Source organism: Leucopleurus acutus, assembly GCF_964270905.1.
Source record: "Leucopleurus acutus genome assembly, chromosome: 17".
NCBI classification, from domain to species: Eukaryota; Metazoa; Chordata; class Mammalia; order Artiodactyla; family Delphinidae; genus Leucopleurus; species Leucopleurus acutus.
The window spans coordinates 35,049,409-35,075,731 of NC_139159.1; the positions used below are offsets into that span (position 1 = coordinate 35,049,409).

The window sequence follows — 26,323 nt, forward strand, 5'->3', positions numbered from 1 at the left end:
TCCTCTAAATGGTTGAATTCTTAGCTCTCCAGAGATTTGAGTTTTCTTTTCCCCAGTCCCTGTGGGTTGCTGTGGGGAATGTGCCAAACCTATCATTTGAGATAAAAATTTATGGTGAGGTAAGCTTCTAGGCTGGGGGAAGGAAGACTTAGTGACTGAAATGGGGGATGCTAAGCACTGGGGGGCAGGAAGGAACAAGGAGCTAGTAATGGATGTAACAAATGCTGCAGCTGCCAGCAAAGCCTGGATTGAACTTCCTTCCTGAAAATGAGGACCCGGGCAAGAATGACCACTCAGATGTAAACAGTGTCTCTGACTGGGAATTCTCATCTGCCTGCCGGTGGGCCAGAGCTGAGCAAGTCCTTTCTCTCCTCTGTATGCACACTGAATTGGTTAGTAAGTGACATGTCAGAGGACAGGAATCATATTCAGTGGATCTTTCAAATCCAGGAGTTTGAGGCTAATGAAATTAGTGTGTGGCCAGGGCTCTGCCAACTAGAATTAAGGCACTGCAGCCACCCTGCAATGCATTTTCAGCCTGAAGGGAGCATCAGGGAGGAATTTCGGGAGATTTGTTTCTGAGCCTGTACAAAATAATACTCTCCTAATCCTAAGAAAGATTAAATGTAAATTAATATTGACTACGAGTAACATATTTAAAAAATAATCGCCGAGTGGGGGATGGCTTAAAGTGGAGAGATTATATAATATGGTGTGCAAAGAATAAATCTCTTCTGACCACTGTTTCATGGGCTATAAGTAAGATCTATTACAATGGAAAGTAATGGGAACGTTTTTATTCAAGGCTTCTCTGCTATTGACTTGAGAGCAAACACTCTGAGAGTATAAATTACTCTTGCTGTGTGCTGACTCTGAATGAACAATATTTCATGTGCAGTGACATGGTCTAAGCTATAGACTTGGAATTGAATGGCATCTGTTTCAATTGTTTTGTTCTCTCAAGAGCAACTAGATAGAAAAAAGTGGTCAATTTGACCCTTGTGGGAGCGTGTTGCAAATCTAAACCTGTGTCCCTCATACCATAAATGAAATACATTTGTAAATTTGTAAGTGTTTTCCTTCTGTTCATTGATGCTTGAGTATAATCTCAAACTGGCAGCAACATTTTATACATAAGTACTTGGTTTTCTTCCTTTCTTCTTTCTCTTTCTCCTCTCTCTCTCTCTCTCTCTCTCTCTCTGTTTCTCCATCTTATGTAATTGGATAGAACTGGGCACCTAGGATGATGTGGTGTTACTATAGTGGGATTTTTTTAAAAAAAAAAACAACTCTAAGTTACCCTTTTAAAAATTTCATAAATACAGGTGTCAGTGCCATTTGGAATAGTCTCTATAACAATTTCTGTCTCCACATTTACTGTGTTTCAGCAAATTTACCTAACAGATGGTGAGTGGGCAATTTTTAAAGGGGCATTTTTTAAAAGAGCGGAGAGGGAAGGAATAGAGACAGGCACATACTATATTTGAAGTTACCTCCACGTGTATTTTATGTATGCATACCCATACAATTAAGAAGTCTTTGGATGTCTTATCTTCAAGAATAATTCAGATAATGGATTACTTGAATATCATAAACATTTAGGGTTTAACAGATTTGTTACATATAGACGTTGTATCATGGATTTAAAAGACCATAGCAAGCGGGCAGCGGCGGGCGGAGCGACCGAGGGGCGACGCGGGCAGGGCGGCGGGTGCGGCGGTCCGTGCTTCTTCGCGGTAGAGGGCTGGGGTTCGCCGGAGACGCCGGGTTGTTCCGCGTTGCCAGGTTACCGAGCGCGTTCCCTGCGCCCGCTCTTCCGCCCGGGCCGCCCTCGGCGCCGCCTGAGCCGCGGTGCGGGCTGCGCGGGGCGCTGGTTCCGCGGAAGCCTGGGTCGGGCGCTGCGTGCGGGACTCTCGTCGCTCGTGGACGGGGCGCGAGCGCGCGGGGGACATAGGGCGCCGACCTGGGCCTCCCCGGCGCTCCGGCTCCGCTCAGGGCGCCCGCTCAGGGGCCTCCGGCGCGAGGCCCCCTTCGTGGTCAAGATGGCGGCGCCCAGGCGGGCCGCGCCGAGGTGAGCTGGAGCATGGCCCGGAGAGGGGCGAGTCGGCCACTCCTAGGACTTGCACCCCGGGCTGGTCTCCCGTCTCCCGGGGAGCGGCGGGTGAGTGGGCGCGGCCGCGCGTAGGTCCCTCTCGTGGGGTGGTCAGCTCTTCGTGCGTCCGCAGACTTTTGTCGTCTTATAGTCAGATCTGGGGTGGCCCAGGTTGGAGGCGAGGGTGCTTGATTGGGGAAACCTGAGGGGTTTAAGGACTCTATTGGGATCGTTTCAGACCCCAGCAAGAAGCTGAGCAAGTTTTCTCCTGACTCTCTTCCCGGCTAAGTTTTCTCCCTTCTCTGAAGGCGCCAGCTTTCCTGAATCACCTTGTTACCCGGGGGGATACAGTTGGTGGTTCTGACCGTGGAACGTAGGACCCGGCGCGGGGAAGCCTGAGCTGGTTCTAGTTACTTTGTTTGCAAAGCACTTGTCTTGTCTTTGGAATCTTTGTGTATGTAACCAACGTTGGGAAGAGCCAGCGTTTTCTCCTCCAAAACACTGCGAGGGGTAACTTTATACGTAAGAAACAAGTGGGCGTTCACATCCATCTCTTTTCCAACCACTGAGTTTTGGTTGTGTTTCTTTTCTTTAAGTTTGTCTCGTTCTGAAGTGATAACAAAAAAACAAACAAAAAAAAAGACCATAGCCAATTACACAAAGTATACTCTAGTCTCAGTCCTGCCATTAATTAGCTTAAGTCATTTAATTTTTCTAGGCCTCATTTTTCTCATGTGATGTTTTTTCTTTGAAAAAGTATAGTTTCTGGAAGTCTATAATCTCTGTGTCATAGTTCAGCTTGGAGAAAACCTGTTCTTATCCAAACTCCATGACATTGTATTTCCAGCTCCAACTTTGGACTTTGAGTGAGTTGGGGGCAACTTTTTAAGGATATTTTCACACAGCTTTTTTAGTTAATATCAGTCTAGCTGACTTGTCATACTTAGACTTTCTCCCATATTCTTTTACCAGTGTGTTCCTTAGTCATATATATAAAGACTGTTGTGGGAAAAATGACCTCCTGGGTCAGCTTACTGCATGGTCATCGACACAGGGCAGGGAGTAAGATTCTGTGGATTTTACAGAAGCAGATACAGGTTTCATTATCCATGTCCTCTCCCCTTTCATCTTACAAAAACAGCAGGCTTTTCTTGGAAAACTGCCAGATAATGCCATCCTGCCTCCTCATGAGCCCCGGGGATGAGTCGCCCAGGGACTGAACTCCAGTAAAGCAGGTGATTGGCTCATGGGTAGGCATCTGACCTCGGCTAAGTCTATCAGACTGCTCCCCAGGACTTTTGTCTCAGAGCAAAATGGAAGAATTGTCTTTTCTCTCTGGAATTTCTAAGCTGGGGAGATATGACTCTGGGACTCCCAGTGACCATCCAGCACAAGAAGAGACTTTCTGTAAAATAAAGTCTTGCAGAGGTAAGCAGGGCTGAGCGATGGAGAGAGAGCTGGAACCCTGCTGATACTCTGGAACTTCCAGATCCAACTGTATCTGAATATGGCTGCATCCCTGAATTTCTAGTACTTGTTTGTTGAGGTTGTTGTTGTTGTTTGGTTTTTGTTTTTAAATTTCCTTTGACTATTTTGAATTTGTTTTCAGCCATGTGCATTTGAAAGCATCATAGCTAAAAGAGCTAATTTCCTACATTAATGTCAGGTTTGCTGACTGGCATTCCTTAAGTGAAAAATCATATCCGCTATTTTCTTTAAATAAAATCCTTCTAGCTCAGGTTTGAGATATTCAAAACTCTGCCTCCTACCCCCCTCTTTTCCAACATTTACTATATCACCTTGAAGCATTTGTGACCACATCTTTCCCATCTAGATGCAGTTGAGAGAGAGAGCAAAGACTTCTGATATAAACTGCAACCTATACGCCTCCTACCTGGAAGCTTTAGAACATACTTGATTCTTGTCATTAAAGCAAATCTTTTGTTGTTGTCTCCAGGGCACAGAAGCATTTTCATGGCATAATGGAGTACAAAGTACATTAAGCCTAACTACTTCTCACCCTCTTTTACTTTAAATAGGCAGAAAAGCACAACCTCAAACACATTTTTCCAACAAATAAAATACGTATATGATTATGTTTAGAAGACATTTATTGCAACATATAGTTAGACTGATTAATTAATGGACCTTTCACCAATTGGCACAGTAAATATATATGTTCAATGTGCTTAATTAAAAAGAAGACAATAATATATTTTTACAGGTTGATTATCTGAGAAGAGTATTGTGCCAGCACACTTGATACTACAGTATTTCATGTTTGACAAGTAACCTTCTTTCAATTATATTTACTGCTAAATGTTTTTGGATCAAGCTATTAAATTATAAGGTCAAAAGTAAAATAATATGAAATTACAGTGATAAAGGGACACATATCCCACTTTATGAGAATAGAGGTTCTAATTTCTTTTCAGTACTACTAGTAGTGACCACAGTACTAATTTGAGCCCTTACTATGAGCCACTGTGCCCATATACATTTAGTTCTTACAGTAGTTCTGCAAAGGGCATATAATAATCCACAGTGTAAAGCTGAAGAAAGTGATTCTCATAGCTGAAAGTCACATAGCTGGTGAGTGGCAAAGTCTAGATTCAAACTTAGAGTCGTCTGACAATGCCCAGGTTGTTGACCACTATGTACACTGCTCAGTTTTTGCACCAATAAAGAAGTGCTCGAAATAATTATAGGTTTGCCTACCCCGAAACTGCAGTGATTTAAAGACATCAAAGTTGCCAGTTGCTTAACCACATCTACTTACAGTAAGAAATTACATTTTATTTCATTTCTAAAACAAGATTAGTTCTGCAGGCCCATCGAAACTTGAGCACACAAATCCTACCTCCAAATGAAAGATGCTTGTTTTCCATTATTCAACACATGGCCCTGTACAGAGGCAATAAATATATAGTAGAATTTTCATTGAAATAAATGAGAAGAGAGGTTTCTTCTTGTTCTGATTCAGTGCCCATCATTATGGATTATGATGGCTCTTCCCAAACTTTACTTCATTCACTCCACTCTTTCTACAAAACTCCAGTAATGGAATCCATCATTCAGATATATGTGCAAAGCAAAAGGACTGTATTAATACAGTTGCTGAAAGTCAAGTTGATCGAGCACAGGAAATACATCCTAATAAATGCAACATTAATGTTTGTGTGGGCCTTGGAGTGAGGGGTAGAAGAATTTTCAGTTTAATGGAATATTTTGCCTCTTGCTATGAAAGTGTGGCTTAATAGTCTTGTAATTGGTCATTTACAGAATTCTCCATCTCTGGGTTTCATGCTTTCTTTACTCTGCAGCTGTTGATTCCTTCTCTTGTTCTGGATGGAAGATAGCAACGAAGCCACTTCAAAGGGCTGAGCCTGCCTTTTTGTGTTATTGTTTAGATGAAGATATTTCCATTTATTAAAGCACACTATTTAAACATTTTTATCATGTTTCAAACTTGACTGTGTCCTGAAGGTATGAGCACAGGCAGACATAATGGGGGATGTTTTCCAGGAGAGAACATACCCTTATCAAAGGAATTATCAGAATTTTCATGTATGGATTGAGAATCAAATTCTGGAGTTAGACCTGAATTTAAATTCATACTCGCAACTTATTACCAGTCTCATCTTGATCAAAGGGTTACCACACTTCTCATCAATTTCCTTGTCTTTGAAAGTGGAATAAGAGAAGTATGCCTGGTGGAGTTACACATAAAGCTCATCTGATAGAATATTCATAAGGATTTTGCACAAAATATACATGGAAATATTTTAGCACCGAGTTTAGCATGCGATTCGTCTTCAATACATTTAAGAGCTATTATTTTATTATTATTATGCTATCATTAAATATCACTATTACTTAAATGTCATTATTGCTAAAATTGCTGTAAAACTACCACAATAACCCATGATGAATTCCCCTCTTCTGTTTCCTTTGTTTAAATGGAAAATATATATATAAATCTAGACAGAGAACACTTTAGTGATCCTATTCAGTGGAGTGAGAATTTCCATGGCACTGATTAAAACAAATCCTGAATTGCATGGACTTAAGATAGCAGAGAGGGGCTTCCCTGGTGGCGCAGTGGTTGAGAGTTCGTGACCCGATCCGGGAAGATCGCACATGCTGCGGAGCGGCTGGGCCTGTGAGCCATGGCTGCTGAGCCTGTGCTCCGCAACGGGAGAGGCTGCAACAGTAAGAAGCCCGCGTACCGCAAAGAAGGAGAAAAAAAAAAAAAAAGATAGCAGAGAGGCTAAGAGATTTGAAGTTAGACATCCCCAAGTGTGAATTCTACTGTGACCCTCTTCTAGCTCTAGAACCTTGAGGAAGTTACTTAAACTTTCTGAGCTTTACTACTAGTTTCCTCATCTGTATCTTTTTCAGGACTATTTATCAAGCATCTTCCTGTTCTCTATGCTTGGACGTATCAATGAATAAATTAGACAAGAGCCTTTGCCTGCGTGCTCCTTCTTGCATGCTTTCTCCCTCCTTACACTCTCGTGTGGAAACGGATGTTATAAATAAACTCTATGCTTTGTCACAAGGTTGATGGGCGCTATGGGATAAGGAAAAGGATGTGAAGCTCACTGAAGAGGCTTGGGTTGGGAGTGCTGGAGGAGTGTACAGGTAGGTTCTGATTTTAAATAGGGTAGTCAGGGTGGATTTTATAAGTTGACATTTGAGCAAAGACTTGAAGTGAGGGAGTTGTCAGAATGTATGATGGGGAGACCACTCCCTGGGAGCAAGAATAACCAGTCCCAAAACTCTAAGGCAGAAATATGCCGGGCAGCTTGGAGGAATATCAAGGAGGCCACCCTGGCTGACTTAGTCAGTGGGGAGGAAGAGACAGCAGGAGGGCTGGAGGTCAGATATGTGATGGGATGGATTGGGTAAGTCCTGGGAGGCCATCACATGCATTGTGTCTTTTACTCTAAATGTAGGCAGCCAGGGGCAGGATTTTAGCCGAGGTGTGGCATGAACTGTCTCTTGTTTGAAAAGCATAACTCTATCTGTGGTCTTGAGGATGTGGGGAGAGAGTGGAGTCAGGGAGAATCTCGGGAGGCGACTACAGGATCCTCGAGGTCTATGTTGGTGGCCTGCACCAGGCTGCTAGCGGCTGGTAATTCTCAGAAGTGGCACATTGGGAAGGTTGTGACAGCATTTCGTGGTAGATTGAATGCAAGAATGGAAAGGAAGAGGGGGTCAAGGGTGAATTCGAGATTTAGGGCCTGGGGAACTGGAAGGGTGTGGTTACTGTCACCTAAGATGGAAAAAGTTTGGGGTAGAGCATGTTTGGGGGATTAAAGACCAGTTTTGGAGGTATAAGATTTGAGATGTTTTCGTGACATCCAAGTAGAGATGCTGAGTACACAGTTGGATACACAAGTCTGCAGTTCTGAAGAAAGGTCTAAACTAGAGATACACTGTAATACAATGGAGATATTAAGAATAATTACATGGAAGCGCTATTTTAAAGATAAAATGAAGTAATGCAATTAGCACTGTGTCTTCTCAAAACATTTAATAACTGTTAGCTAAAATAATTACCTGAAATGAAAAAATACCTATAGTTTGTTTTGTTGTTTGCAGTAAAAGTGAATAAAATGTCACAATTATTTTAATAGTATTTGTGACACAGTAGTTTTAGTTAAGACACCATGACTACAAACATTTACACTAAACCTTTCAGTCTCCTGCTTTTCACTCTGATAGGGTACTTGGAACCATATTTTGTAAGGTTTAAGTTAGTTGTCATAGGGTACCTCTTTAATTAGAAGTAATTCTGAACTGCCTAGTTCCATGCAGTTTTATATACATATATGTATAATTATTATTTTATGATTTATCAAACTCAGTTGAAAATTTGCATCACTGATATACATTAGAATTTAAGCATTTACCCAGGTACTCAAGGAAAAAAATGTACTTGTCTTGTAATTTCCATAGGGGTACTTACTTTCACATCTTCCCTTCACTTTGCAATTGAAAACATGACAGGGGAAATATTATCTTACTGGTCTTTGAGTTCCCCTTAGCTATCTGCAAGTCCTTAAACAGCCTTTGTGGCTTAACCAAAATTCTCTTCCATCTACATTCCGCTAACAGATATTGGTCTAAGCATGTACTTATACTAAAAAATGCATGACCACGTTGTCTCTACACATCTGTAATTTTATGTTAACACTATCATTATGTAAGCTATACTTGAATTGTAATTATAACAGATTTTATGTCAACACACATCCATTTCTAGTGTTCATCTGGTGTTCAAGGGGAGAGCAGCATGTCGTAAATTTTATCAAAATATAACATCTGAAGAATAGAACAGAGGGTAATTGTGTAATTCTGTATTCACTCTAATTAAGTTCAGTGGAGTTGGCATAATAGAATTAAGATGAAAAAAAAAAGACATCGAGGTACCATGGCTCCCTCTCCTAACACACCCTTTTCGTATCCGAGAGCAGAGACTCAGCACCTTTCTGTACAGAAATGGAGACAGGAAGGGGCCAGAGGATGAATGACAGGCACGAATGAGGTGGAACTTTGAAGAGCAACATGGAAATGAAATACTTCTTTTGTATTTGGTAGGTGGGGAAAATGTACCAGCGTGTATGCCTACTGGGACCACGTTTTCCAGAACAGTTAAGCCCAGTGTCAACTGTGCTGTCCCACCTTCCTCATAAGTAGGAACATACTGTTACTTGAATCTTTGCTTCCTGTTTCTTGATAGCTGGTTGAGAAGATTATCACAGGAAGTGCATCTTGTTAGCAAATACACTGTTTTGAAATGATTGACACTCACTGAAGAGTGGCAACTCCAAGCTTGCTCTCTCTTGATCTTGGACTATTTAAGTCTGGAGTGCAGGAGTGGGTTATGGGGAAAGACCATTGGAATTCTTATGTCTTCAGCATAATGGTTATAGCATAATGGTTAGGAGTGTAGGTGCTGGTTCAAATCTCTGCTTTCCACTTGCTAACCATATGAGCTTGGGCAATTTACCTGATTACCTGAACCTCAATACTCCTGCCTATAAAATGATGTTAATAATATTTCATCCCCATAGACTTTTCAATGTTAAATGTTTTCAATGTTAAAATGAAGTCACTTACACCAAGCACTTAATACAATGCCTAGAGCATAGTAAAGTCTATTATTATTACTATTACTACTACTATTATTATTATTACTGTCACGATGCCAGGTGCTATTTTTCCTATGCCTTATTCCATTATCTTTTGCCCTGTCCCCCCATTTCTGTCTTGTTTCTGTACAAGGGTAGGTTTGTCACAGAGCATTTTCTTTCCCTAGTGTCTGACTCTTAGTCATCAAGGTGACTGGTCCACGACCCGGCATTCATTGCTGCTCGTTGAAGCAACCCATTTTGAGAAGGGGAGTTGGGTATTGATGCCAAGTTGGGTCAAGGAGAGAGAATTTTCTCTCTTCTGCACTCAGAGAGCTAAGTGAAATATTCAGGCCTCAGAAGGAGAATCAGGCAAAGGGCAACATGCTTAATTTCATACCTTAGTGATTAAGAACAAGTCAGACAGGCTGGATTTGAACTCATTTCCGTCATGTACTGACAATGGGATCTTAGGTGCTTTTGTAACCCGACTGAGGCTCAGTCAACATCTGAAAGAGACGAATAACATTATCAGGACCTAGCGTATAGCCTCCTTGTAATAAGTGAGTAAATCCTTTTAAAACGTTCAGCACGTTTTTTGGCATATAAACATGTAATAAAATTTAGCTTCTTTGACTACTCCCGCTGCTAATATTATTAAGTAGCTGAGCAGATCCGAGGCCCATTTTTTTCTTAGATTGCACATAATCATTTGGACAACCAGCTCACATTGATCAACCGTTGCTTATATATAAACCCCCATGAACCCAAAGGTGCTTTAACTCTCTCCCAGTCAGAGCCTGTTCTGGGGGCAGAAGCAACACCGGCACTACCCCCGTCATCTTTGCCTTTATTGTCACTACACTCGCCTGCCGTACTGAGCACCTTCTGTTTGCCAGGCACCAAATTTAGCCCTGCGTATGCACTGTATCATATAGTTCTCACACTCAGGTGGGAGACATTATCATCATCCCCAATTTGGAAAGGTGTTGGAAAAGTAAGAAACTTGACCCACAGCAAGAGATGGAGCCGGAGTATACAAACCCTTCTCTCTGACCTCAAGAACCCTTAAATATTAGCATACTACTACATCCTGGTAAGAAAATCTGCTTCCAGCCACTCTGGTGAGAGTAGAAATGATTCTCAGTCCCCACATTCCTCTATTGCCCATGCCACCCTAGCCTCAGGACTAGGGGGGAAAGGAAGTGATCTCTTCAAAGAGCAGCCAAAGGGAACTTACTCCCTTCTGCCTTTTCGTAATCAACTAACCAATATTTTATTTCCTTCTTAAGAGTCCCCACGTGTTCCTTTTGGTACTTAGCTTGGCCTTTTAGAATTCTGACATTCTGTACATGACTCATCCACTGTATTTCATGTTAATTTATTGAGGTCAAGTATAGGGTCTTACTCATCCTGAAGTCCAGTTATCCCCTGTCACATCTAACTCTGTTCTTTTCTTCTCGTAGGACATCTGCAGATATTTATTTGAATTTTGTTGAATTGTTCTCATCAATAGTACATTAGAAGTTATACAGAAAGTGCTTTCTTATAAGGAAAACCATCGAAATAGATTTCTAGCTCTTTACTTTTTATAGCACTATTGTAGAGATTATAGATCTCCAGGTAATATTTTTTAGATTGAGTTCTTCATATCATCTTATCTTTACATATAATGATAAATCTGAATTTTCTCTATCAAAGCTCCGAGACTTCACTGGCTTGTAACTTAGCTTGTTGATTATGTGTTGTTGACTTTTCCATTTACAATGATATTTGATCCTGATAAGGATGGGGCTGGGTGGGAAGGTACATCTTAGGGCCATCAATTGGTTTTGTAGAGAACTAACATAAAGATCTAAAGTCTCATCATATTTCTGCAGAACTCATGAATCATTTTATTATAATTCCATTCATTCAGGGAGTATAAAACCATTTTCAAATTGTTATTCCTAATTTGTTCATCTTCTCTTCCTTAGTCTTAGTGAGAAGAGAGCAGGCTGAATGGAAGAAAGTCATTATGACCACTGGGGCCACTAAAGTAGGCATCAGTCCCAGAGTTTTGTTTTCATCTCTCCGCTATGAATATTGGCTAATGTCTTGAGTGCTTACTTGGTGCAAATTACTTAGCCGACCATGGCAAATGGATTGTGTCATTTCATCCCCTGATAGTCATACAATTAATGTATGTATTATTATGATATCCCATAATGCATACATGGAACAGAGCCTCAGAAGTAGTTATTTGCTCACCAAAATATGGTAGATGTGGAATTTGGACTCAGGTCTGATAGACTCCTAAATCACTCCTAGTGATTTTTACCACGAAATTAAAGTTGTATACCTCTGGAGAGTAGATAGTTTCTAAAATTTCCTCAGCTCTAACGTTTTATAATTAAATTTTTGTCTGATGGCAAGCTTAACAGTTAAGATGGGTAGGAAGGAATGCCAGCCTGTTGAATGGAATTTCCCTGAAATGAGCCAGTTCACTCATTCATTCACTCAGCATGTATTGAATGTTTGCTCTGTGCAAAGGCATTTTAGGCATCACAGTGGAGTGAGCGCCCCTTCCATAGACTCTCCTGCAGCACTCAGAGAAGTCTTGGACTGGTTTGCCTGTTATGGAATGGGGCTTGGTGATAGAAGCCTGGTTTGTCCTCCACTGATAAAAGTAAGACATACTCATATGAGTTTAGAGGCATCTTGAAGCCGTGGGATAGTAACACACATGAATCTTACCATTTTTGCCTGGGATTAATGATATAAAGGCTTTGGATTTGGGTATGGAAAATGGGTGCAATTATGGGTGTCTTGGTTCTACATATATATGGACATCACGTGTCATCAGCCTGCAGCTACCTGCCATTTCTCACTACTCCTTCTTTTCACAAACCAAACAAGTACCTTCTTATCTCTCCTGTGGATAAGCTCTTGACAGTGGCACTAGGGCCTCCCTCAATAAGTACATCATTGGCTAAACCAGTGGTTTCTCAGATATGCTCATTGAACAACCCTTAAGGTGGATTCACGTTCCACTGCCTAGAATAGAATATGGTGTTCTTTAGAAATCGGGGGGAAAAAAATAGGCCACCAGATGTACTTTCTTTAATTTAAATTGTTTATATATATGAACAGTTGTTATATATGTGTATGTATACTTGTTCATATATATGAGTGATTTAAAATTGAAGAGATAGATATATACACATAGATATATACACACACACATATATATATATATATATGTATATTTAAATTTTGGCTTCTGTTAGTAAGTAGTAAATTAAATTATTAGCAGATCCATACTGCAGGGAAATAACCAATCAGATTTCATTCAATAGCTTGCTTTTTTGTAGATTTATGGTTGTGATTTTATATCTGCAGGTATGTTTGCTGAAGAAAATATTTCTGCCACTTTACACAAAATTAAATTCATTTAATACCAATGCGGCATGTCTCAAATGTCTTAATACAGTTTTAATCTTGAATCGCATCAGAAGTATGAGATTAGAAACATACCCCAAAATCATTTGAAGATATAATTACTTTCATTTCCCTTATACTTTTGAGACTTTTGAAAAACAAGTATTTAGTTGTACTTATCTGTTTCTGTCTCTCTAAGGATAGCAAACACTGAAACACAATTCTTTTTAAAAGTCAGTATTGAAAATATATTGTCCAAGATGATCAAAACTAAGGAAGTGGCAAAGAAATTCAAAAATTTAAACTTGCAAAGGGTGCTTTTTTTGTGAATGTGTAGTACTTGTTCTTCTGAAGGAATTAATCTTTTTAAAAATTTAATTAACTTATTTTTTATTGAAGTATACTTGGTTTACAGCGTTGTGTTAATTACTGCTGTACAGCAAAGTGACTCTGTTATACATATGTATATACATTCTTTTTCATATTCTTTTCCATTATGGTTTATCACAGGATATTGAATATAGTTCCCTGTGCTATATAGTAGGACCTTGTTGTTTAGCCAATCTATATATACCAGTTTGCATCTGCTAATCCCAAACTCCCAGTTCATCCCTCTCCCACCTGCTTCCCCCTTGGCAGCCACCAGTCTATTCTCTATGTCTCTGATTCTGTTTCTGTTTCATAGATAGGTTCATTTGTGTCATATTTTAGATTCCACATATAAGTGGTATCATGGTATTTGTCTTTCTCTTTCTGACTTACTTTGCTTAGTATGATAATCTCTAGTTGCATCCGTGTTGCTGCTGCAAATGGCATTATTTCATTCTTCTTTTTATGGCTGAGTAGTATTTCATTGTATATATGTACCACATCGTCTTTATCCATTCATCTGTTGATGGACATTTAGGTTGTTGCCATGTCTTGGCTATTGTGAGTATTGCTGCTGTGAAGATCAGGGTGAATGTGTCTTTTTGAATTATAGTTTGGTCTGGATATACGCCCAGGAGTGGGATTGCTGGATCATATGGTAGGTCTATTTTTAGTTTTCTGAGGAACCTCCATAGTGTTTTCCACAGTGGCTGCACCAACTTACATTCCCACCAACAGTGTTGTAGGAGGGTTCCCTTTTCTCCACACCCTCTCCAGCATATGTTATTTGTAGACTTTTTAATGGTGGCCATTCTGACTGGTGTGAGGTGGTACCTCATGGTAGTTTTGATTTGCATTTCTTTAATAATTGGCAGTGTTGAGCATCTTTTCATGTGCCTATTGGCCATCTGTATTTCTTCTTTGGAGAAATGTCTCTTTAAGTCTTCTGCCTATTTTTTTGATTGGGTTGTTTGCTTTTATTGTCATCAAGTTGTATGAGCTGTTTGTGTATTTTGGAAATTAAGCCCTTGCTGGTCGCATCATTTGCAAATATTTTCTCCCATTCTGTAGGTTGTCTTTTCATTTTGTTTATGGTTTCCTTTGCTGTGCAAAAGCTTGTAAGTTTGATTCAGTCCCCTTTGTTTATTTTCATTTTTATCTCTATTGTCTTGGGAGACTGACCTAAGAAAACATTGGTATGATTTATGTCAGAGAATATTTTGCCTGTGTTCTCTTCTAGAAGTTTTATGGTGTCATGTCTTATGTTTAAGTCTTTAAGACATTTTGAGTTTATTTTCGTGTATGGTGAAAGGATGTGTTCTAACTTCACTGGTTTATATAAGGCTGTCCAACTTTACCAACACCACTTGCGGAAGAGCCTGTCTCTTTCCCATTATATATTCTTGCCTCCTTTGTCAAAGATTAATTGTCAAAGATTAACTGAGGTGTGTGGGTTTATTTCTGGGCTCTGTATTCTGTTCCATTGATCCATATGTCTGTTTTTGTGCCAATACCACGCTGTTTTGATTACTGTGACTTTCGAGTACTGTCTGAGTCTGGGGTGGCTATGCCTCCAACGTTGTTCTTTTTCTTCAGGATTGCTTTGGCGATTCTGGGTCTTTTATGGTTCTGTATGAATTTTAGGATTATTTGTTCTAATTGCGTGAAAAATGTCATGGGTAATTTGATAGGGATCGCATTAAATCTGTAGATTGCTTTGGGTAGTATGAGCATTTTAACAATATTAATTCCTCCAACCCAAGAACATGAGATGTCTTTCCATTTCTTTGAATCATCTTCACTTTCCTTTATTAATGTCTTACAGTTCTCCGCGTATAAGTCTTTTGCCTTCTTGGTGAGGTTTATTCCTAAGTATTTTATTTTTGGGGTTGTGATTTTAAAAGGCATTGTTTTTTTACATTCCCTTTCCGATATTTCATTGTTGGTATAAAGAAATGCAACCAATTTCTGTATGTTTATCTTGTATTCTGCTACCTTGCTGAATTCGTTTATCAGTTGTAGTAGTTTTCATGTAGAGTCTCTAGGGTTTTTTCTATATAGTATCATATCATCTGCATCTAATGACAATTTTACCTCTTCCTGAAGGAATTAATCTTGACGTTCTACTAAGACTTTTGGGATACCTGTTTTAATGAGCCACTACTTCCTGCCTGAGATTGCACTATGCACCAGAGATTCTAGAATTAGCATAATAAAACTAATAATGCAAACAACAGCAACAAATCTTCACAAACCTTCCTTGCAAGGAAGTAAAGTCCACTGGAAAAACAGACAAGTGAAACACACATTCAAAATGGCAGTGATTCTCAAACATTTAGGTGCTGAAAAATCATGACAAGCATGATAACCAGGGCAATTACTAGACCCCTTCTCCAGCTGGTCAGGTGTAAGGTCCTGTAACTCTATTTTTGGTGAATGCCTCCAGGAGAGTCTGAGACAGATGTTCTCAGTTGTCGTCAACCTTTAGTGTGCATCAGATTTGCCTGAGAATATTGTTAAAACACAGATTGCTGGGCTCCAGTGCCAGAGTTCTAACCAGTTCCCAGGTGTGGCTGATACTGCTGGCCCAGGGACCACATTTTGAGAACCACCTTTCAAAACTCTGCAGTATGCGGTTGTGTGTGTTGTGAATGCAGTATGCGGTTGTGTGTGTTGTGAATGCAGTATGCGGTTGTGTGTTTTGTGAATGAGACGGGCCCAGAGAACCAAAGGAGGGCAAAGGGACTCTGCCCTAAATTAGCCAAAGGTAACAATAGCAGCTAGAATTGATTGACCCAAGAAAAAATTATAAGAACTTTACCTGCATTTGCTCATTTAATCCTTTCAGTAAGGTACATAGGTGCTACTTAGTGTTCCTCTTTTACAGGGGTGTCCAGAGAAGGTAACCACTTTGCCCACGTCCTAAACTGGTAAGTAACAGATTAAGAATTCAAGTCTAGGAAGTCTGATTCCAGAGCCCACACCTCTACCCTTTCTGCTTGTAGAGAGGAGTAAAGGGTTGTCAGTGAAGCCTTCCTGGGGGCCCTGGCCTCTGAGTGTAGATAGAAGGATGAGTGGACATAAAGATCATTATTTGTGTGTGGTGGGGGTAGGGGAGGAAGTATGAGGGCTTCCAGAAGAGCCCACCCTCCCCATACATCTGCTATAAGCAAGTCTGATGATCAGGAGTCTGGAACATGAGTATGACTATGGGATACTGAGAAGGGTTCTAGAACCCTGAGGTTAGAGTTCTGGATCAGTTAGTAGGTAACAGAAAGTGAATGAGTGATTTACCTTACTTTCCATGGGTAGCAGGAAGTTTGGAGATAGTCCCTCTAGTGTTAGTCCAGCTGCTGAAGGGCATCACCAGGGGACTGGGTTGCTTCGCTCTTCCAGCTTCCACATCTCTAGCACGTCCACATAGCTTCAAAGTGACCCCAGAATCTCCAATAGTGTTCCAACAATTTGGGCAGGAAGAAAGAAAAGGAAAAAAAAAAAGAAATTAAGTAAGGAAAAAAAGGCAATGTCTAACTCAGAGAGCAAATTTTTTACCACAGTTGGTCAGCAGACTTGCACTTAGATCTCATCAGCTCAGATTTTAAACTGGCCACCTTAGCCTTAAGGATAATGGGGTCTCCTAAACCAGGGCTCTGATGGTAAGGAATAAGGAGAGAGTGGTACTGATTAGCAGTGCCTGCTGTCCCAAACAAATATTATCCCCAAACTATTTGTTTTTATCCTATATTTTACTTTAAAGAATGGAGGGGAAACATTATGTATCTGTAAATAGCCTTTTAGAAAGGGTACAATTATATAGTTATACAACCCCCTGGAGGGCTCCTTTCTTCTAAAATCTCTTTAAAAACTGTTCAAGGTTAAGGACATTTTTATCTTAATTTAGTAACTTGCAGTCGATCATCTTGGAATGACATCCTCTCTCTGCAGATGTTCTGTCAGGCTTTAGAAAATTCTAGAAGTGGACAGAGAAGTGTTATGGTACATGTATTTGCAATATGCACGTCTTTGAAATGAAATCCATTTAGGGACCAAAAGGCATTTCATGTCTTTGCTATACATTTTCACATATTTGCCTTTCCAGAATTCCTTTGAGCAAATCTGTTAGATGTAACCCATCCGTTTCTCCCATCTGAATTCTTTATTACTAAACATTCTTCAGTATGCTCTCACTCCCCTCTGTCAAATGCGTTTCTCTGGGTCCTCACCCTTCTCATCTCATATGTGAATGCGTATCTTAAACTGAAGCAACAGTCTGCTATGACTTCTCCATAACTTGAAGAACCCGTCTTTGTGGGAAAAAAAGTAGACTTACTAACTTAAAAGGTAAAATGCGTGCAATGTTTCTGAGAATTAAAAACTAAGATAAAAACATAAGCAATGGAAAAAACTTACAGTGGATCCTTTTCAAAGACTTTATTTTACAGAGAAGGCAACTGAGGTTTAAAGAAAAAATGCGTTAGTTAAACACTAAATAATAAACCTTAAACTTCAGTGGAGCAACACATGGACAGTTCATTTCTCACTCACTCAGGAGTGTAGTATGGACTTTGGTGGTCTGCGGGTCAGTTTTCTGCTCAGTTATTCAGGGACCCACCACCTTCATCAAGTGGCTCTACGTTCGTCCTAAAAAGGAAAGGAGAGAGGAAGCTGCAAGCTACAATTATCAACTCGTTATCCTTCAGACATAAACTCTTCAGGTCACCTCTGGTCACATTCTTTGGGATAGAACCATACCCAGATGCAAGCGGAGATGGAGAATGTTGTTCCTATCTTGGTCCTAGTGATGCCTCTACAGGCTGGAGGAGCTAATTAAAGTGTAGTCAACAGCTCATTGTTTCTGCCACAATGAGTGATTAGCCTAAGGCTGTGGATTAATTATGTGTGTGTCACATATACATATAATACACACAAACATATATATGTGTGTGTGTGTATATACATTTTTTAGCATGAGTAGACACATGGGGCTTCTGCCGTATCAAAAGAGTACAAACTGCCTCTTGTTGCTTTTTCTTAATTGAAGTTGACTACTACTATCTATTTGCCTTCATTTTGCTACCTCCCCCCCGCCTTTCAGTATTATATGAAAATTCTGAAAGAAATAATTTCAAAGTTTCCAGTGCTTTTAAAGGTAATAGAATACTCAGACCTTAACAATTTTCCTGTGTGAAACTTTTGCCAGACTAAAATAGTTAACTTATGAAAAGTAAATTTAGATTGATACAAAAGAGAAAATAAGCTGATTTTTTTTCTTTTTTAAACAAATACCCTGAGCCAGGGTGGAAAATACATGGAAAACTGGAGGAATTTAGATCCTTTTGTTGTAAATTTAAATATTTTTAATTGTAAAAATAATACAGGCTCATTGCAGAAACTCCAAAATTGAAAGGATTTAAAGAAAAAAGGAAAAATAACTCAAAATCCCATTTCTGATAAATCATCTCTGTAACATTTTTGAGGGTATCTTTTGAAACTTTTTTGTGACGGGGTGCATATAAATACAATACAAGTATAAAATACCTTTAATTATTATATCAAACTACAAAACAGTTCTATAATATTTTTATTTAGTAATATAAGTATAATTACTCATCACCTAATAAAAATCTGCAGCATCATTTTTAATGGTTGAACAGCATTCTGTTATTTATTTCACCAGTCCCTACTGTTCAACATTTAGATTATTCCTGTTTTGCTCTGCTAAACAATGAGACAAGCATCCTTGTTCATATGTCTTTGAGCATTTGTTTATTTCCTTAGAATGGACTTCTAGAACTTGAATGGCTGGTTGTCAGTTCTGGTACATACTGACATATTGTCTTCCAGAAAGGTTACCGTGCTTTTTATTTCTACCAAGAATTTAACATCCAGTGTGGTTTCTTACACACACTCATCAGTACCAGTATTATCAATATCAATACCAGTATTATCAAGTTTTTTAAAACTTTGTCATTCTAGTCAGTAAAATATGACACCTGAATTATTTTATTTGTATTTCTTTGATTAATAATAGCAAGGTTGAACATATTTTCATATCTTTATTGGCTGTTAATACTTTTTAGTTTGTGACTTTAGACATCCATTTTTCATCGATGTATAAAAACCTTTTATATATCAGTGTGTTTATTTTGTTGTTTGTTGTAAATGCAATTTTTTTCTTTTCATTTATTAATTTTTATTTTGTGTGTGTTGAACTTCTTTAATACTGTCAAGTCTATTCAAAAACCCTTTAGTGAACACAACAAATGTGGAAAATCAGTCATTCTCCTGCATTTTGTAATCAATTTATTTCCTTTTGGGCAGTATGGAAATGTAAGTTCTTATTTCATCTTATGGTTAGAAAGAATCTATTCCCTCAGAAAGGGATTATAGTCTCCATGATGCAGTAATGGGAGATTTTATAGGGTAGGCAGGGTCTACAGAAGAAAACACCCTAAATCACACTCCATTGGTGGTTGCCTTATTTATAAAAATGGCATTTGAGGTTGTGTGACTGCCATCAGGTAAGCAAAATTAATTTTTAGCATGAAGTACTCCTATCAGCGAGAACAGCCTAGGATAGGCTAGCAGTAAGAAGTGAGGGGTTATGGGATTGGGGCATAGCCTCTGTTTCCTCTAATGCAGCTGGAAATTTAAACTCTGGGGCTCCTGCTTGATCCAATCAGCCCAGCTAGTATGTGTTGCCAGGTAGGGTGAATAGACTCAGAAGTACAAGAGCTCATCCTTGGTCCCCTCTGGAAATGAGCAGAGAATACTGTGTCAAGCAGAGGTGATCGATCAGTCCATGGTCTGGAGACTTGGATCTCCTCACATAGTCCTTAAAGTCAGGGTGAGACAAAATGCCAATACAAGTTATATTGATGACAGTATCAATGAGGTGACATTGAGTCCTTTGACCCAACGTGTGTCTGCAGTGTGCCATCCATTAGTAAATGGGCAAAGCCATTTGACAGATCTATCTGATACAATGAATGAATCTGACACTCACATTTTGAAAAACTGAAACTGTATCCATTTGTCAAGAACAGTGGCTACTTGTTCTGCTTTATTCCCCCTGGTAGAACTAGGTAACATTGCAGGCAGTAAGACGTTCCGGCATTTCACCCTGGAGTAGCCCCAAAACTGAAGAAGCTGTCTTATCAGTAGTTAGCTCCTTGTCGCCAAGAATATTAAAGTAGATTTGTATGATTAGCAAATTAAAGAGACTGTAGTGCCTACCACTACTGTATTCACTAAGGCACCCAAGTTATTCTAAAGAAATCCTAATAATACATTAGGACCATTTTGAATATTTTTATTTGATTAGCCATAATCTTCTAGTTATAACATCCATCACCATTTTGGCCTTCTTTTCTTACAGCCTAGCCCTGTGGTCTTGGGCTAATCACTAACCTGCTTAGATACAATTTTCTTCTCTATGAAATAGAAACAATATTATATGCTTTGAAGGACTGCAGGAAGATGAGCTGTAATGTTTATCAAGTGCCTAGTAAGTAGCCTGGCCCATAATAAATACTTGGCTAATTGTAGATGTTAGTTTCATTTTTAGTTTTATTTCCAAACATTGCTCTTTACTTTTGGAACTCTAAAATTTGTTTTGAGAGTGGAGGACTTGTTTGGATTCCTCCAACACTCTCTGTATATTCTGTACTTCTATCCCTACATCATTTATATTAATGGAATAAATGATCTTTGGTCTGGTGATTCCAAGGTGACGAGGAGCTAAGTGGAGGTTCCGTATACACCTGGAAGTATGGATTTTCATGCCCAGTGCAAATGTGGGAAAGGCATTATTCCCACATTATAAATGGGGTAAAGACCTCCAACTTGAGGAGACTCTGGGTTGAGAGATGAGAGATTTACAGGTACGTGTTTATCCTACAGGGTACCACAGGGGCTTTTATGTTCTGTAGCAAGAATTTGCACCTTATACCCTTGTAGTTAGAAGTAAAGCATACCACATAACTAATATCTAGTAAGCATTAGAGTTAGAATAAATACCGTTTCCTTTGTGTTAAGCATTTTACAGTTACAACATAAGGATGGATACTATATTGTAATGGTTAAGAGTGTAGTTTTTTGAGCTGGATAATCCTGGATTGGAGTCTCATCTTTATTACCTCTTTTTTTTCTGTTTTATTGAGGTATAATTGACAAAACTGTAAGATAGTCAAAGAGTATATCATGATGATTTGATATACATATCTGTTGTAAAAGGATCCTTCCCATCACGTTAATTAATACATCTAACAGCTCATGACACCTTTTCCTTTTTTTCTTTTTTTGGTGAGAACACTTAAGTTCTATTCTCTCAGAAAATGTTAGTTATACAATACAGTATTATTGACTGTAGTAACTATGTTATACAGTAGATCCTCAGACCTTATTCATCCTGCAGCTGAAAGTTTGTACCCTTTTACCAGTCTTCCCCTCTTTTCCCCACCCACACCCCAGCCCCTGGCAACCAGATTTCTACTCTGTTTCTATGAGTGTGGCTTTTTTTCTTTTTAGATTCCATATATAAATGATATCATTCGTATTTATCCTGTCTGGCTTATTTCATCAGCATAATGCACTCCTGTTTCATCTATATTGTCACAAATGAAAGGATCTCCTTCATTTTTTAAGGCTGAATTATATTCCATTACCTCTTAAATGAGTGACTTTTGGTACATTGTTTACACTTTCTAAGCCTCAGGGTTTCTTTTCTTCTGAAAAAAAAAAATATATATACTAACAGGTTATTTTCTGATATGTGGAATGTTTGTTGAATCAACAAATATTTAGCTGAGATCATAAATGTGACACTTAGCACTGTATTAACATTTATTAATACTCTCCCTGTTAATTTCTACAATAAATTGTATAATAAGTAACAATAATAATAGTACTACTGTGGGACTCGAGGGACATTGTTCCAGCTAATGATTAAGAACTCTCCAGACAATAGGGGCTTCTTAGACAATGGGTAAATTTCCAGGATGTCTGGCCCCCTTCCGAGAAGGAGGGAGATAAACAAAATGTAAAAAAGGTGTCTGTCAAAGACCAATCAGGAAGCTGGGGACAAGTTCCCTCTCTGGTCCGAGCCTAAACCGGGACCAATCAGCAGGAAAACACAACCAAATCTATAATTTACATACGGGGAAGTGGGAACCTATATAACTGACATATTCGCGCCCAAAAGGGGTTCCTTCTTCGACCTCCTGCGTGAGGACCAAGGAGCCCCGGTGCACCGGCCTTCAATAAACCTCTTGCGTTTTGCATCGGCTTCCGACTCTTGTTGTTTCCTGGGCGAGTCGAAACTCCTAGGGGACCACGAAGGTCTAACATTTGGGGGCTTGTCCGGGATTCCACTCGCCCCGGACCACAAGAACATCGGGAGTTGGAGGTACCAGGTAAGCTCGAGCTTGATTGTCTGTTTGTCCCTTGTTCTTTGTGGGCCATTATCGGAGGAAAGCCGTAAGAATCGGCTTATTATGGAATCTGTATCGGACCTCTGGCTAGGCAGACGTGCTAATAGCCGGCGTCCATGAGCCCTAGGGGACGCCCTGGTGGCTCATCTGGAAGGAGAGGCAAACTCTGTCTCCCCTTCACTCGGTTTCGGCAGTTCCCTTGGTGATAACTGCCATCTGAAGAGGTTTCGGTTTTGAAGCGAGCTCGCGGTGGCCCATGCGTATATGTGTTTCGTGGAGTTTTAACTGTTTCTGTATTGTGGTCTATTTTTCTTCTCTGACGGACGACAATGGGACAAACTATGACGACTCCTCTTTCCCTTACCCTAAGCCATTGGACCGAAGTTCGGGCCAGAGCCCATAATTTTTCGGTAGAGGTAAAGAAAGGAAAGTGGCAGACTTTGTGTGCCTCTGAATGGCCAACATTTCAGATAGGATGGCCCCCCGAAGGATCCTTTTTATTAGACAAGATTAAGCTGCTGAAGTCTAAGATATTTAATATAGATCCCCACGGACATCCAGACCAAGTACCATATGTCTTGGTCTGGGAAGATTTAATTCTCTCCCCACCTCCGTGGGTCCGGCCCTTTGTTTCCTCAACAGGTACGTCCGTGCACACATCAGCAGCGTCGGAGATATTAGCCTTAAAGAAAAACCCCAACACGGAGAAGCTACCCGACGCCCCGGATCCACCGAAGGCGATTTATCCTGACCCGCAGTCCGATTTGCTTCTTTTGGATTCCCCACCCCCTTATCCTCCGGCCCCAAATCCCCTACCACCTAGAGGACCCCCAGCTCCACTGCCCTCGGCACCAAGGGAACCATCCATGATGGAAAAAAAAAAAGGGGTCCCTCAGCGGGCACTAGGAGGGAGGGCTATCTCCCCAGACTCCACTGCCCTACCTCTTAGAGAATATGGCCCCCCCGACGGCCAAGGGAATAGACCTCTCCAATATTGGCCCTTTTCCTCTGCAGATCTTTATAATTGGAAAATGCATAACCCAACTTTTTCCGAAAATCCACAGGCCCTTACCGCTTTAATAGAATCTCTTGTTTCTCCCACCAGCCCACATGGGATGATTGTCAGCAGCTGCTCCAGACTCTCCTAACGACTGAGGAGAGGCAACGGGTTCTTTTAGAAGCCAGAAAAAATGTATTAGGCGCCAATGGGCAACCTACCCAGCTGCCTAACGAGATTGATGCTGGTTTCCCACTCGTCAGGCCAAACTGGGATTTCAATGCCCCGGAAGGCTACTGGGACTCCAAGTGGTCCAGAAAGAAATATGGTCCCAACTCGCCGAGGCCTACCAACCGGGAACACCGGGAGAAACTCATCCTTTCCAAGTCGGAGACTCCGTATACGTCCGTCGGCATCAAACCCAGACGTTGGAACCTCGATGGAAAGGACCATACACCGTCCTCCTCACCACCCCAACGGCCATAAAAGTGGACGGCATCGCTGCCTGGATCCATGCTTCACATGTGAAGGCTGCACCAGCGACGGCATCACCAGGATGGCGGGCCCAAAGAACCGACAACCCGCTCAAACTCAAGCTTCTACGAACCTAGGACTTATAATTTTGGTTTTACTGCCTTTATTGACTGTAAGTGATTTTAGCCCTCACCTCCCCCAACGTTTAACTTGGCAGGTAATTTCTCAGACTGGAGATGTAACCTGGTCCATTAGTCATACTGCACCCCCCTGGACCTGGTGGCCAGATCTTTTTCCTGATGTTTGTAAATTGGCTATAGGAGCACCTTATTGGGATACAGAAGATTCTCATGATATGAACACTGCCCCTTCCAAAGTTTCGGAAACTGATTGGTTTGGGCCGGGTTGCAAAAATGCAGGCAAAAGAATGATGCTTGGTATCCTCACTTTCTACGTATGCCCCGGGTTCCACCGCCCTCGATCTCTGAATTATAAATGTGGTGGAACTGAAAACTTTTATTGCAAAAGCTGGGGATGTGAAACTACCGGGGATACTAATTGAAAACCCACCTCAAGTTGGGATTTAATTACTGTAACGGCTAATTATTCTCATAATGAGGATACCGGACACCGGAGTAAATGTTCAGGATGGTGTCATCCCCTTAAAATTTCCTTTAGTAATCCTGGAAAAAGAGATAAAAAATGGATAAATGGTCATTCTTGGGGCGTTAGATTTTACATGAGGGAATATGATTTAGGAATATTAATGACCCTTAAGCTAAAGATTGAGACTCCTGCTCCTATATCAATAGGCCCAAATCCCGTACTTGGCCCCCCTTTGCTTCCCCCGGCCCCTTCAACTACGTCAACAAAGAATGAGACTAATGAAACCTCTGGATCCAAAGAACCCACAGTTAAGCCTGGGACTCCTCAGGATAGGATGCTTTCTTTGGTGCAGGCAGCCTTTACGGTTCTCAATGCTACAAACCCAGAGGCTACAAAATCATGTTGGCTTTGCTATGCTGCCCCTCCCCCTTATTATGATGCTATAAGATATAACTCCAACTATACTAATTCTACCTCCTCAGACCAATGTCGATGGAAGCAAGAAGGGAACAGTAAATTAACCCTGTCCTCGGTTTCTGGAAATGGTACTTGTATAGGAACACCTCCCCAGTCCCATAGACACCTTTGTCATGATTTTAGCCTCCCTTCAAGCTCAGGATATCTTGTACCTCCTCAAGATGGATGGTGGACATGTAACACGGGGCTCACCCCTTGTGTCTCTTTAAAGGTTCTTAATACTTCAGCTGACTTTTGTGTGTTAGTGCAATTAGTCCCTAGATTTATCTACCATTCAGACTCATCCTTTTTAGATAAATATGTAGGAAAAACAAAAAAACAAAAGAGAACCTGTAACCCTCACATTGGCTGTCCTTCTGGGACTAGGAATATCTGCCGGGATAGGAACAGGAACCACAGCCCTCATACAACAACCCCAGTATTATGCAAGTTTAAGACAGGCTGTAGACATCGACCTTCGAGCATTAGAAAGTTCCATAACTCAACTAAAGGAATCACTCACCTCACTTTCAGAAATGGTGTTGCAGAATAGAAGAGGCCTAGATTTGCTGTTTCTTAAGGAAGGGGGATTATGCGCCACTCTAAAAGAAGAATGTTGCTTTTATATTGATCATTCAGGAACCATTACCAAAACCATGGATAAACTAAGGGAACGCTTAGATAAAAGGCTAAGGGAGAAAAAACAAAAAAGGATGGTTTCAATCATGGTTTGATAAGTCCCCCTGGTTTACCACCTTAATCTCTACTCTGTTGGGACCTCTTATTGTTTTATTGTTGATTTTAACTTTTGGACCATGTATCCTAAATCGCTTGATAGCATTTATTAGAGAACATATCAGTACTGTACAAGTTCTAATGTTAAGACAACAGTACCAAAGTTTACGAACAGAAGGTTAAGATTCCATGATTGGAATCAATAGTCACAAGAAAAAGGGGGAAATGTGGGACTCGAGGGACATTGTTCCAGCTAATGATTAAGAACTCTCCAGACAATAGGGGCTTCTTAGACAATGGGTAAATTTCCAGGATGTCCGGCCCCCTTCCGAGAAGGAGGGAGATAAACAAAATGTAAAAAAGGTGTCTGTCAAAGACCAATCAGGAAGCTGGGGACAAGTTCCCTCTCTGGTCCGAGCCTAAACCGGGACCAATCAGCAGGAAAACACAACCAAATCTATAATTTACATACGGGGAAGTGGGAACCTATAAAACTGACATATTCGCGCCCAAAAGGGGTTCCTTCTTCGACCTCCTGCGTGAGGACCAAGGAACCCTGGTGCACCGGCCTTCAATAAACCTCTTGCGTTTTGCATCGGCTTCC

At 40.4% G+C, this 26,323-nt stretch overlaps 1 protein-coding gene across 1 annotated transcript in view; it reads left to right on the forward strand.

Annotated features, from left to right (window-relative positions):
* LOC309973979 (metabotropic glutamate receptor 7-like) overlaps positions 1-26,323 on the forward strand; it is a gene marked incomplete at both ends in the record, with an annotated part of 83,164 nt that overhangs the window by 3,155 nt on the left and 53,686 nt on the right. Inside the window, 2 exons of the mRNA XM_082858440.1 lie at positions 8,699-8,793; positions 10,170-10,228. Coding sequence (XP_082714566.1) covers positions 8,699-8,793; positions 10,170-10,228 — 154 coding nt within the window. The remainder of the gene's footprint in view (positions 1-8,698; positions 8,794-10,169; positions 10,229-26,323) is intronic.